General features: G+C 40.4%; 1 protein-coding gene across 12 annotated transcripts in view; it reads left to right on the forward strand.

Moving 5' to 3' along the window:
* Window positions 1–203: 203 nt before the first annotated feature.
* Window positions 204–14,275, forward strand: part of BEST3 (bestrophin 3) — a 62,264-nt gene continuing 48,192 nt past the window's right edge. The window contains exons 1-4 of one of the 12 annotated variants that reach the window (XM_055395058.2): window positions 204–370; window positions 2,233–2,418; window positions 5,636–5,730; window positions 6,198–6,431. In XM_055395058.2, the coding sequence (XP_055251033.2) occupies window positions 2,267–2,418; window positions 5,636–5,730; window positions 6,198–6,431 (481 nt within the window). In that variant the 5' untranslated portion in view covers window positions 204–370; window positions 2,233–2,266. The other 11 variants (XM_055395059.2, XM_055395048.2, XM_055395060.2 and 8 more) reach the window with 11 other exon arrangements.

Consider the following 14,275-nt stretch of genomic DNA (forward strand, 5'->3'; position numbering starts at 1 on the left):
ACCCCAGCTCCTTCACACCACCTCCTTCTCCTCATTCAAAGGGGTGCTTGGGTGGCAGGTGGAGTTATAATTAGAGATTAGGAAAAAAAAAGCCACATCAGCAGCTGTTGCTCCTATTTGTTCCCGGCTATGGCTGTCACCAGTGGGCAAATTGGCATAAATAGGCCTTCGCAAGTGGAAAGTCATTTAACCCCTGTCCTTGTCACACTCTGAGTCCTCTCGGTGGCCAGAGAACAGAAAGAAAATCTGACTGTACATGCGTTGAGGGTGAGTGGAGAGTACAGCCCCAACCCGAAGGCGCCTCTGCAGGGGGAGCCTGGAGATTGTTTTTCCTGTCGGAGACGCCGGACACTCCAACCCAAACAAATAGGTTAGTGCGCAGAGTAAACCTATGCATTTTTAGCTCTGACTTCTTGTTGATGTGATCTGGGTTTTTCTGACAGAGCTGTAATGGAAGGGTGACTGACTGGAGAGTTATTTGAGGACTCATTTAAACTCCGGTGCCCATGATAACAAATTATGAAATTGGGCTTAATTTATTATGTTCCTCTCCCAATTTTGCTGTACTCATATTAGACAAAAGACGAGATGAAGATGGAACAATGGAACTGCTTTTGTAACCTGAGTCCCACAAAAAAAGTAATGGCACTTACTTTTGCCAAAAAGTCCTGTTTTCTTTGTTAAAAATCAGTCATGTTGAAGGCTTAGGTTGATGATTACAAAAAATACAGCTTCAGAATATAGTTCCAAAATTTCACGTTTTTTTTGTTTTTTTAGGGAAATTAGGTAAATGGGGATTAGATTGTTTCTTTAATCTGAATAAAGACAGAAGATGTCCTTGTTGATGGTAAAATGTGTGCCATAAGGTACTATGTATATAAGAAATCTGCTATAGGATTTGTTAGTTATGTCTAGTACAGTTCTACCTAAAAACCTCATAATTTCAGTCTAAATAGCTCTGTAAAATCCTCAACAAAATCCTTTCCAAAGCAAAAGTTTTCAAGGAAATTTCATTTTCCGTGTGCTACACGTCAGAAAGCTGTGGAGCAGGGTTTCCGAATAAAGACCAGCTTCAGGGCATCTTCTCAAAGCCGGAATGTTTAGTGTCTTGGTGAAAAGCAATGGAATTCCAGAGAACTCACTGAAAACTAGAATTGGGGGCCCAGTTCTCATCCTACCCACATCCATGGAACAGATCCAGGTGGAAACAGTCCTAAATAATGGCCTCATTTTTTTCAGTTCCAAAGAGAAAGTGACCTAAACATTTTACATGGGACTTTTCAGTGGGAAAATGCACCTTACTTAGAATCACTGCAGCCTGATGTTTTTTCTACCTTTTGAAGTACACAGAGTGCACTCAGAGCTCCACTAAAGAGACAATTAAATTAAAACCACCAAAAGTAATCCATCAATTAAATGCCCAAAGAGGGCTTGCTTCTCTTGATTTCTAAGAGAGCCGTAATTTCCTTCAAGGAAATTTAAAGGTGAAATAAATGCCTATTTACATACTTTAGCAAATAAAGACCCAAACTGATTTGGGTTTGACTACTGATTTTGAAAATAGCCATCACAAACTGAGAGAGTAGTATTGAAACACATGCATTACCATATGTAAAACTGGATAGCCAGTGGAAATTTACTGTACAGTGCAGAGAGTGCTCAAATCCAGTGCTTTGTGACAACCTAGAGGGGTGGGATGGGGTGGAAGTGGAGAGAAGCTCAAGAGGGAGGGGACATATGTATACCTATGGCTGATTCATGTTGTTACAACACAATATGTTGATACAACACAATGTTGTAAAGCAATTATCCTCCAATTTAAAACAATTAGACTTTAAAAAACAGCAGAAAAAGAAAATATCAATTAATATAACATATATCAATACCTTAAATCTTCCCGTGGATGCAGAAAATATATGATAGATGCTATTACAATGTATTTCATACATCTTATTTAGTCATTCAAGTATTTATTGAGTGATAGTTATATAATCTGTAAATAATATTTAGACACGTCTAATATTACTTTTTCCAGAACTACTTTCCTCCCCTTTTCTACTAAAAGATTTAGCACTGAGGTCGTGGTTATCTCCAAATTCCAAATTGTTCTAGCTAAGAAAGGCAAATAATAAAGAAGACTAACTCATTGCTAACTAGGATTTCTTTGAGATACAGATTTATGCTGTCTTAAACATTGCTTTTTACTTGTGTTTTGTCTTCTTGCTCTTCTAGAAAAAAAAACAAAAACAAAAACAAACTATCCAAGATGACTGTCACTTACTCCAGTAAAGTAGCAAATGCGACTTTTTTTGGATTTCATAGGTTACTCCTCAAATGGAGAGGCAGCATCTACAAACTACTGTACAGGGAATTTATTGTTTTTGCTGTACTTTACACAGCAATAAGTTTGATGTACAGGTACTTTCCTTTGCATGTGTTCTTAAATGGCCATCAAATTGCATATATGAATACAGTCTCAAAAATCCAAGTTCTTTGGTTGCCTCTGACCTTTGCATTATGCAGTCTCCTCCTTTGCATGATTCTCTGTCGCCTTCTTCTCCCTGGGACTGAGTCTCTTAATCCACACCTAACTTTTTCGAGATATTAAATGGACTCTAACCCATAATGTTCAGGTGGTTCTCATTCCAGCCCCACTTTAACTGGTCATGATGAAGTATTATTTGTGCTTCAGGAATTCTGCTCCAGGCAAAAAATGAAAGATTTATAACTAGATCCTCACTAAGTGATGATTTTTACCGTTCAAAATCATTATTTGTGCCTCTCTGAATGATATCATTTGTAATTTGATTTTATGATTTGACTGCTTGCAGCGACTACTTACATAATTAACACTTTCATAAATAGTGTATATCAGGCAACTTTCCTTCCTTTTTCCTGGAATGACAAAATCTTATCCAAGATGGTGCCCCTAAACTTACCAATATCTCAATTAAAGAAAAAGGCTAAAAACGAATTTATTTTCTTCATATCTTCAAAGTTGAGGGCACATTATATCACAAAAGATGTTTATTCTTTATAACATCACAAACTTTCCCTGTCAGATTGACAGATAATTTGAGCAACATTACATCCATGAAATACTTTTATGACTAAAAATTATAGTTTTAATAAAATTTATCAGTATTATAAATGGGAAGCTCCATGAGTTCTTTTAATTAATATTGATTGCATAATTTCTTCTCAGGGAGAAGTTAAAACTTAAAATAGGAAAGTTAAAGGTTTTTGAGGCTGTATTTCCACCTTTTCTGTGCTTATCAGTTTGTTCTTTTCCTTCTGCATATCATGAACAAATTTGCGTGTCATTGCTTTCACCTGTATTCTTCCTTGCGGTGACAGGACACCATGTGAAGAAGAGGGAATTTAATTTGACTGGTCGATAATGACCAAAATTGAGCAGTTATTTTGCTATATATCAAAACTACTGTTCCAAACAAAATGTATATATTGCGATACATTTTGGCAAAATATCTTTAAAAGGGAAGTTTTATTAAAAACCTCTAACAATTTTTTGAATGAATCCTCTAAATATAGTATTATTTTGACAATTTATTTACATGTCATCCAATCCTTCACAATATCAAATGGTGGAAGACACATGACGTTTCAGGATAATTGTCTCATTCGTTTATTTTTACTAATGTGTATTTATTGCTACTACTGCTGCTTAGAATAGAATAGCTCTTAGAACAGTTGCATCGTAGCCAGAGATGCTCCACTGGGCCTTAATTTTGGCTCCAATGTCTTATTTATTTCCCACAATATTGTATGCACATATTTTTTCTAAAGACCAAAAAGTGCTTGTGTTTATAACAATCATCATTAGTTCAAGCCATTTTTCATTCTTTAAATCTCAAATGTAAAAACTTATTAAAATAGATCCTTTTATCTTGATCAAAGCTCTACCAAGAACTACAGGCTGAATCTGTCGAGAAAGTTAGACATACTTACAGAGAAATATAGACATAGTTTCATTCTCATATCCACTAACAATGCTAAAGTTTTTAATCCCATTATAAGCAAATAGTTATGCTTGTCAAAAAAATCATAAGATAGAACCAGAATTCGCTAGTTTGATTATCTCTCTTTGTATTTTGGGATACATTTTACAAAATACTTGCTGTAGTACCTTCTAGCTAGTAAAATTTCTATGTGTCTATTAGCTTAATATTTTTTCATTTGACCAATTATTAATAGTAACAACCACTTTATTATTAACTATGACATTATATGCTAAGTGGTTTTACATATCATGTATTCTTTAATCCTCCTAACGTCCCTGATACACAGGTATTATTATTATCCTCATTTACAAATGAGAAAACTGAGACTCAGAGAGATTTAAAAATATGCTCAAAATCCAAATCTGTAAGTGGGAGATCTGGGACTCAAACATGGTTCTGTAAGGCTCTATGGTCTGTGCTCTCCACATTTAATTCTCTCTGACCAATTCATTTTGAGTACCAGAAACCATTCTGGCTGTAACTTATTATCAACCTCACCTTGACAGGCCTATCCACCAGGTGATGCCTTGCCTGTCATCTTTTCTTGACTGTAGAATTTCTGACACCCCCTGCAAAGCTAAGGCTGCACCCTCAGCTTTGGGCACTCCAAGCCCACCCTGAATCCCACACACCTTCTTAGCACCAGCTCCCAGCTCTTCACCAGCAATCTGATTGGTGGCTCACTGTCACTTCATTATCCCTCCGCTTCCTTCCTCAAAGCTCTACTGACCCAAATAGGCCTCTGACATATGCCATAGTGAGTGTTTCCAAGGGAGTCCTGATTCTTTTGGAACAGCTGCATTCATTCGTTTATTCAAATTCATCTGCTTTCTTTCCGGATTTCGATCATTATTATTAACCTGCCTTGAGATATCTCTTCTGATTCTGAATCTCTGCCTTGAAACATAAATATCAATAATAGCTCTATTAAATGGATTCATGTTTAACAATACCAGAAAATGGGTTTCTGTCAGATCTCTAATATAAATTTTGATATTTTTATACTATAGAAATAAAATCTCACCACATTTAATAATAAAAATTTCACTTCTAAACTGTTGAATCTGTGTTGTTGTTTTATATTTGAAATAACTCTAGGCTTTAAAATAAACAGTTATAACACCCCTTGAAGTATAACACACATAACCAAGAATGTACTAAGTAGAATATTCATGAGAAAGTAAGATCAAGATGTCAAATCCAGGGGTTTTATTCAATAATTACTTAATAAGCATATTCCAATAATAAGCCTAATTAAGACATTCTTTTTAAAGTACATATGTTTAATAATTGGATAATGGACTCCTTTATGAAGTATTTTGCTCCAAATCCCATTCATTAATCATATAAAAATTTAAAAATATAAAACATTCGAAATAAAATGGATTACTATGACCAATAACATTTATGTACTAAAAACATTAGTACTTAAAACGTTCAGCAGTTAAAAAGCTTTAGAGATACATCAGCTTAGGTATAAAAGGAAAAGCTACTGCTCCTTTAAAAAAAAAACTGAGATTATTTTTGCTTAATTGTTTGCAATGAATGTCACTTGCAAAGCAGGTGCAGAAGTATAATATCATAAAGGGCTGTGCATTTTATTTTTGCTCCAGATTGTTACTTACAGGAGCCCAAAAACGTTTCTTTGAAAAATTATCAATTTACTGTGACAGATATGCTGAACAAATTCCAGTAACCTTTGTGCTTGGTAAGTATAGGTCACAAGCAGCATGCAGCCACACAGCTGTCTCCGCGACGGTGACACCAGTGACTCTGCATGGGAGTGTTTCCAAGCTGAGAGGCATGCCTGAAAAGTCACTGCTTGCAATAGAACCAGAATCATCCATAAGGTTTACCTTCAAGACTGCTTTTGCTAAATTAACACCCAACAAGTTTGAGGTAATGATCTGCTCTTGGACAATTAAGCTTTCTCTTCACTAACTCTCCATTTTTTGCCATCAATATGTGAGGTCTAATATCCACTTACTGAGTGTTATACCATTGCCAGGCACAAATTACTTTTTTTTTTCTGGAGGGAAAAAAATCATAAGATATGGATAACTAAATGTTTTTACACCCTGATCTCTAAAAAAGGCTAAAATTCTGCTAAAAGCATCAGTATCAACAACGTGTTTTCAGTAAGAAATTGCTTTACAGTTTCCTGTTATTCTGCAGGCTTTTATGTTACTCTAGTAGTGAATCGATGGTGGAACCAGTTTGTGAATCTGCCCTGGCCAGACAGGCTGATGTTTCTCATCTCCAGCAGCGTTCATGGAAGTGACGAGCATGGGCGCCTGCTCAGGAGGACGCTGATGCGCTATGTCAATCTCACCTCCCTGCTCATTTTCCGCTCAGTGAGCACAGCTGTCTACAAAAGGTTTCCAACGATGGACCACGTGGTTGAAGCAGGTATTGTGAATTACTTTTCCTTCCATGGGACTCCTCTCAACCTTCAAATTACCTCTGAAAACATCTTTTATTCATTCATTCAAGAAACATTTACTAAATACCTATCCTGTGCCAGAAACAGTCTAAGAGGCAAAAAATGAATAAGCCATTGTTCTTGCCCTCAAGAGGTTTACTTGGGGGGCAGAGCAAAGGAAACAGCAAACAGTCAACCTCATATTAAGTTGCCAACAGTCATAATACAGTAATATTATATTACAATCTATAATATAATAATTATATTCCATTTTTCATATTTCATCATATATCATTTTTAAAGAAATATAAACCATCCGTAATATTATCTTCCACTGTCTAGCACTTTACAGCTTATGCACTTTCACAAACATTATTTCATTTGGACCTCAATAAAACCATAAGAGATTCAGAGAGGATATGACCTGCCCTGGATCACATTGCTCATTAATGGGAGGGTCAAATTTCCAGTTAAGACTCGGAACTCCTAACTTAATACTCTTCCCCAAACATAGCAGATTCTGATAGGAAATAGCAATGTGGGTTTTCGTCTGTGCAGACTCTGGTAAGTGGCAGTAAAAGGCTGCTTCAGTGGAGGTCCGTTGTCTCTTCCGTTCCTCAGAAGAGACGTAGTTTTGTAGTTGGGCTCCTGGACACAGGATGCTGAGACAAATCACATTTGAAGGATGGTTCTCTTTGTGGTTATTATTTAGGAAAGAAGCTGTTAAATCAGCCTTCAAGGGGATAAGGATTAAATGAGGTCATTGTTGGCATGTACAGAATAAAAATGGGTTGTTGTGCTGAGTTGTCTTTAATGGAATGTATACATGAATATATAGTAAACATAGGAACCATGAGATGATTTTGCCTTTATGTTGAGTACAGTCTCAAATTAGCTTTCATTATCCAATCTCTTTTTCTGAAATGTCCTTAAAAACATATACAGACATGTATATATATTTTAAGAGTCGCATTTTTGCTTGTTTTTGGAGGTTTGGAAAGTTTTTGTTTGATTTGGTTTTATCTTCTCAGATGACAATAGATAGTGACCAAGAACACAGAGTAAGAGTTCAACTCCTTCTCTATCCTTTACCAGCTTCATGACCTTGTCTAAGAAAATCCCATGGATGGAGGAGCCTGGTGGGCTGTGGTCCGTGGGGTCGCTGGGGGTCGGACACGACTGAGCGACTTCACTTTCACTTTTCACTTTCACACGTTGGAGAAGGAAATGGCAACCCACTCCAGTGTCCTTGCCTGGAGAATCCCGGGGACGGGGGAACCTGGTGGGCTTCCGTCTGTGGGGTCACAGAGTCGGACACGACTGAAGCGACGCCGCAGCAGCAGCAGCGAGTTACTTTACCTTTCTAATGCTTCAGTTTCCTCATCCATAAAATGAGGTTATAGTGATTTTATAAAACTCTCTGATCTCATACACCTCCTAGTTTATTGTGAGGACTAAGTAAGATAATATTTGCAGTGTCTAGAAGCTTACTTGGCACACGGTATGACATGCATTCTTGCTTTTAATAATGAAATCATCTAGTGCAAAGGCACAACACAGGCCTTTGATCATTTTAGAAGGAAGAATCATTTGATGTGACATCCTGGGTCTTCCTGATCATCTATGACCAGGAGGCTGTGAAAGTCAAGATGGAAACAAGGAAGGAACTTAGAGGCTGTTGTGAGGAGTACAGAGCAAGTTGTGAAAAAGTGAGGAGTCAGTTACAGAGTCAGATGAAGGGTATAAATAGCCTGGCAAACATACAGGTATATTACGAAGTAAAACCAGTCGGAATTTAAAGAAAAATTAACTGCCACCCGTCCTCCAAATTTAAAAGTGGAACACTGCTTCAGAATGACCAGGTTGAAAATACCACTTGATAGGTTAATTTTCTTACTCTAATATCTAAAGGATAGAATGAGATAAGAATTTCGACCTCTGCAAAAAGTTCTAAAAACAAATGAGAAAGATTTGGCTCATTCCAAAATGATGAATGAAAAAAAAAAAAAAACAAAATGATGAATGATAGCTAAAGTTTACTCGGATGGATAAAGGTGTCTCTAGTCCTGACGCATCCCTGGAAAGAAGAGGGCACGTTCTGACAGGAATTGGGACTCCAGGCCCAATTCTCAGAGCAGATCTCTTCTTCTCAACATCACCTTCATATTAACAGCAAGTGGTGAGGTGGCAGGGCAGCTGGCAGTGGAGCCCCTTTTGGGACCCCAAGTCAGACATGAGCTCAAGGAGGCCTGAGTTGTTCTCAGGTCTGAGGGGCAAGTCTTCCACTGTGAGACGAGTGGAAGAATGATGTTTAATGATGTGAATTCATTTCTTTTAGGTATACTTGCATAACACCAATACTCACTCATTATCAAACTTACACAAATGCCTGTTTTGGTTCCTTGCATCCACCCTCGTCCCCTTTCCAAGACATTTAGAATACTCTAATACTTCTTTATCTCCAACCACCAGTACCCCAGCCATTCCAAGAGCATACGAAATCATTTGTTCCTTGATGTGCATTTAAGCAAGTATGTCTCAAGGTATGATCTGCAGACCCATGGGCCCTTTACACTTTGAATAACTTGAGTTGTTTATTTAAAACACAAACTCCTGGCTCCTGCCTCAGACCTATGAATCAGAACCATGGAAGGCCTGGGAAATCTGCATTTAAACATGCTCGTGTGCTGCTTTGTTTATACACTGGAGTTTGAGAAGTTCTGAATCTTTTCTGAGAAGCTTATTTTTTCATCCTTTTTCTCACTCCTGGGGTAAAAAGCTTTGGCATTCACCAACTAATTCATTACTAAAAACAAAGCTGTAACAGTTAATAAAAGGGTGAATTCAAGGTTTCAACCATGCTAGAGGCTCCAGAATTGTAGGGTGGCTTCAGGCAGCAGTTTGCTCAGAGGCCATCATCTAGGGCAGCGGTTCCCAACCTTTTTGGCACCAGGGACCGGTTTCATGGAAGATAATTTTTCCATGGACTGATGGGGTGGGAGGTGCTTTGAGGTGATTCAAGCTCATTACATGTATTGTTCACTTTATTTCTATGATTATTACATTGTGATATACAGTGAAATAATTATGCAGCTCACCACTATGCAGAAACTGATAGGCGGTAGAGCTTAGGCAGTAACACGAGCGATGGGGGCGCTATACAGATCAAGCTTCACTCACTCCCTTGCCGCTCAGCTCCTGCTGTGCAGTCTGGCTTCTAACAGGCCACAGGCCACAGGCCCATCACTCGGAGGTTGGGGACCCCTGATTTAGGGGACCTGAATTAGACCTGCCTGGATACAACAAGCATCATTCTCACTTTGGGTTTTTTAGTCAGTTTGTGTGAAGAGTCTGAAGGAGGAAGAGAAGTGAGAGAGATAGAAGGGAGGCTAAAGCCTTTGCAAGTGCACTCTAGGCTCATAACTAATCCTTTCTGTAAAGGTCTCTACCACTCTTTTTCACTCATAAGTGTTTTCTCAAAAGGCAGAAAAAGGGGCGATGGATCAGCACATGCCCACAGGAACACCAGGTTTACGTATTACATGGTGGGGCAAAGGTTCGAGCCACTGCCTTCCAAGCTGGGACATATGCTTCGGAGATAGAGTCCTTCCTGGCTGCCCCACTGCCACCCACGTCAGGGGGCAGCCTCTCTGTCAGTTGGTGGGACAGACTTACCGGACATCCTGCTCCCTTCCCTAACAGAGAGGGCTGACTCAGTCTGCACGTGGAGTTGGCTTCCAGGCTCCCCCAGCCGGGCACATCTCCCCTCCTCTCTGTCTGTCCTTGGCCTGCGCCAACATTTCTGGGAAGAACAGGAAGTTCAGGCATGGCAGAAAATGTTTGGCAGATGCCCTGAGCACAGAGCCAGGGCACCTGCTCTGCCTGAGGGCAGAGAGGGCTGGTAGTAGAAACGGGGGTCCCCTAAGGAGAGGGGACAAAGCTGGGGAGGGGCAATGTTGGGGGCACAAAAACCTCAGTGGACTTCCCCACATAAAGCCACCTGTCTGGGAAATAAATGTGCTCAAACTTAAATCAGTATTGCTAAAACTGCAGGTCCAAGATACCACCCCTAGCAATTCAGTAGGTCCAGGGTGGGGTCTAGGAATGAGCATATTTAACAAGCTTCCTGAGACTTCGAGGCAAGGGGTTGGGGGGTCTCTGGATCACACTCTGAGAAACAGTGGACTTTAGGGCAATGGCAGTTTCCTGCCATCCTCTTTGTATTGCTTCGGGGGGGAGGGGGGGTCCCTGTCACAAAGATTCAGGACCAGCAGGAGAAGAAGAGGGAGAGGGTGGAGAGAGTGAAGATCAGCAGTCTCTTCTGAAGCATCTGGCAACTGCTTGCCTAGAGCTGGTTGTTGAAGAAGGTTGGAAAAGAATTTCCAGACACAGAGTATTTTAGAAGAGCGAATTTACTGAGAACAAAGGACTGAGGTAGGAAGGGGCACTGCAAAGACAGCAGGCCGACTTCCTGACAGACAGGAAGGGCTGACACGAGGGAGAGCAGAGTGAGAGACGCTGTTAGGACAGCGCGCCAGCTTGAGGGAGAGCAGACCTCTTCCATGGCTTGTGGCCAGTTTTTATGGCCTCAGGACAAAGAAAATTCCTATGGAAAGGGGTAGTCATTGGTTGGGTGTCTTTTGGGTCTTCACCTTGCCTCATATGGAGCTGGGAGCTGGCCAGTTAGGGACAGAATGGCTCATGAAAAACAGGATGGCATAACTTACGACAAACAGGATGGCCCATGCCAGTGGTTGCCATGGAACTTGGCAAATTCTGGAAATATAACCCTAAGACCCCAGCCAGGGGCTCCACACTTGTGGACTAGGTCATTTATCTGCTGGTCCCTGAACATTCCTTGCTGTTAAGTTGGACACTCAAGTCACATTATTCCAGGAAATTAGGAGAATCATTATTCTGGGAAGTATATAAAATTTGATGTTTCAGGTTACATTTCCCAAATTATAAATTAAAAGTTCTTTATGCTCCCATGAAAATAGAAATATAGCAATCACAGGCCACAAAGTGTTTATTGTGCCAAAAGTTCCCTGCACTGGTCTGTTTTCAAACATTTATTTGCCAGAGGAGCTGCAACCCAGGAGCCTCTGTTATTTTCCCTCGGCTACAAACCTACCCTGGAAAATTCCAGTCATTTCAATCACCTGCCCTGGAAGATGTCACTCATTCCAAGTCAAGTCAGTGGCTCAATTCCAGATCTTTGCCAATTTAAGTAATGGCCTTAATTGGGTTTACGTTATGGTGAGACTGAATCAAAACATCTTATCTGGAGTTTCACAGTGATCAGGAGAAGAAAACATTTCCCTTCGTAATTCCTCACCAGAAGCACAAAAATAGGTAAAGGCAATTGGTATGCATTCCTCTAAAAGAAACAGTACTAAATCCGTTTGCTAAATCTGTCACGCGTTTGCTCAATTAACAAAGATTTATTGAGTGGATACAGTACACTGGGGCTTCCCAGGTGGCAGTATTGGTAAAGAACCCGGCTGCCAATGCAAGTAGGAGATGCAGATTCAATCCCAGGCCGGGAAGATGCGCTGGCGAAGGGCATAGAAACCCACTCCAGTATTCTTGCCTGAAGAATTCCATGGACTGAGCAGCCTGGCAGGCTACTGTCCACAGGGTCACAAAGAGTCAGCCACAACTGAAGCTACTTAGCACGCACACACAGCCAGTACACCAGGCATTGTGCTGAGCACTGGAGCACAGCTGAAAACAAGTGTGGTTATGGTCCCTCCCCTCAACCGTCAGTAAAGATCACTACAAATCTTTTCTTCCATGAATCATTTGCAGAAAGAAGCACAAATATATTTACAGTTGGAATTCACATCACTGCATTGCATTTAGGTTTCTCTGAAAAAGTTTCCTTCTGTGCACGGTAGCCTGTAAGAGTGGTTAAAAGTCAGTAAAATTTAGGGAAAGGACACTTCTGTTTTCTCAAAGGCCTGGAATCTTAACGTGAAGTTCCTTGAGCTTCTGCTCTGATGTGAGAGAGCCTGTGGACATCCCATCAGAATTTTTAGCAACTTGTATAGTTAACAGGCATAAATACAATCGAGTAAGCTCCCAATTATCAAATGACTGTTGAGAGAAAAGTTCTAACTCTAGATGCACTGACTGGAAGGCCAGCCCCACACTTAGATCATTTAATCTGTGATCTTCTCCCACTAAGTAAAATAGAATAGATTTTGTATAACACTGACTTTCTGCCCTGTGGTCTGCTGTTCACATTTGTCTGGTGCATTCTGTGGTGCTGGGGCTCCCTGGTCCCTCTGAAATCTCCCACTGTTGTGCGCTGCAGGAGACATGATCAAGGGGACAGTGGTATTCACGGCTGTGCCGGTTTTCACTCTGTTGGCTGAACTTTAATAGTTTGAGTCAGTTAGGCCTATAGTCTCACATGACGAGCCCAGAACAGACTGAATGTCGTCTTGTGAGCGAAACTTGACTCACCTACGCACGCTGGATCCACGCGGGACAGAAGGAGCACACAGCCTTGAATTAATGCCATGGATGGGCAGTCTCGGCTCAGTGTTTGAAGGTTCCCACAGCTCTATTTGGGCTTCCTTTGTGGCTCAGCTGGTAAAGAATTGGCCTGCAATGTGGGAGACCTGGGTTGGGAAGATCCCCTGGAGAAGGGAAAGGCTACCCACTCCAGTTTTCTGGCCTGGAGAATTCCGTGGACTGTATAGTCCATGGGGTCACAAAGAGTCAGACACGACTGAGCGACTTTTTTCACTTTTCACAGCTGTTTTAGGAGTTAAATCAATCACAGCTTGCCAGACAGCCTATGAATCTGACTCTCTGGGGTCTGGGACCCAGAAATCCACTTCTAAACAAGCTCCCCAGAAGCACTATATTTGACCCAGACCAAGGATGCTAAAATGTCCAGCTTGCTGTGTGATTCTGTACTAGGTGCAGTTGTTCTCAAACTTTGTTATAAGATAGAATCACTATGGATCTTTTAAAAATACCGATGCCTGGCTCACATCCCCAGATATTAACATTCAATAGGTATACGGTGTAACCTGGGCATTGGGAGTTTTTAAAGCTCCCTAGACCATTCTACTGTGCAGCAAAGTCTTGCACTAGAGCACGTCTATTAACTTCTCCAACTTTATCTGCAAATTGTCTCAGATCTATTTACCCAGCACAAATGGAATTCTGGGCCACCTGGACAGGCCAGGAGTTAAGAGCACTGATTTTGTGAATGGTATTTCCAGTGAGTCATGTGTAGAAGGCAGTGAGCTACCAAATAGGATACTAATTTAGAGACAGGAATATGGCTGACTAGAGATGTTTTGCTCACATTAGGAAAATAGAGGAGTTTCTGTCTGTGTTCAGCATTGCTACCCCAGAAACTGACTTTACTCAACCATATCCTATCTCAAACTTTTCAAATTGTGGGTTGTAACTTATTCTTGGGTTCTTAAATCATTTTAATGACTTGGAGCCAACATTTTTATGGAATGGAATGGAACAGAGCAGAAGAATCAAGGAGCACCTCATCCAGAAAAGCCAATAATTGTTTTGGGGTATCTTTCTTTCTGTGGCTGATAGAGAAAAAAAATAGGTCTGAATACTGCCTTCCACAATGCTGTCACACTGTGATTGCATCTCTCTCTCAGTCACATTTTCCCTTTTCTTGGTTTTCCCAGTTGACAGGGATTTCTGAACTTCTACCATTGAATTTAAAGAACAGCTGCAGCTGAATCTGGAGGCTTCATTCCATTCATTTGGAAACTACAGAGAGGAAAATGAATCAGGCTCATTGCAATGCTTCCGAAGAAGTCACCTCTCTGAGAACAGCTGA

This window comes from Moschus berezovskii, chromosome 6 (genome assembly GCF_049115385.1).
Source record: "Moschus berezovskii isolate FMDL1 chromosome 6, NW_MosBer_1.0, whole genome shotgun sequence".
Classification (NCBI taxonomy): domain Eukaryota; kingdom Metazoa; phylum Chordata; class Mammalia; order Artiodactyla; family Moschidae; genus Moschus; species Moschus berezovskii.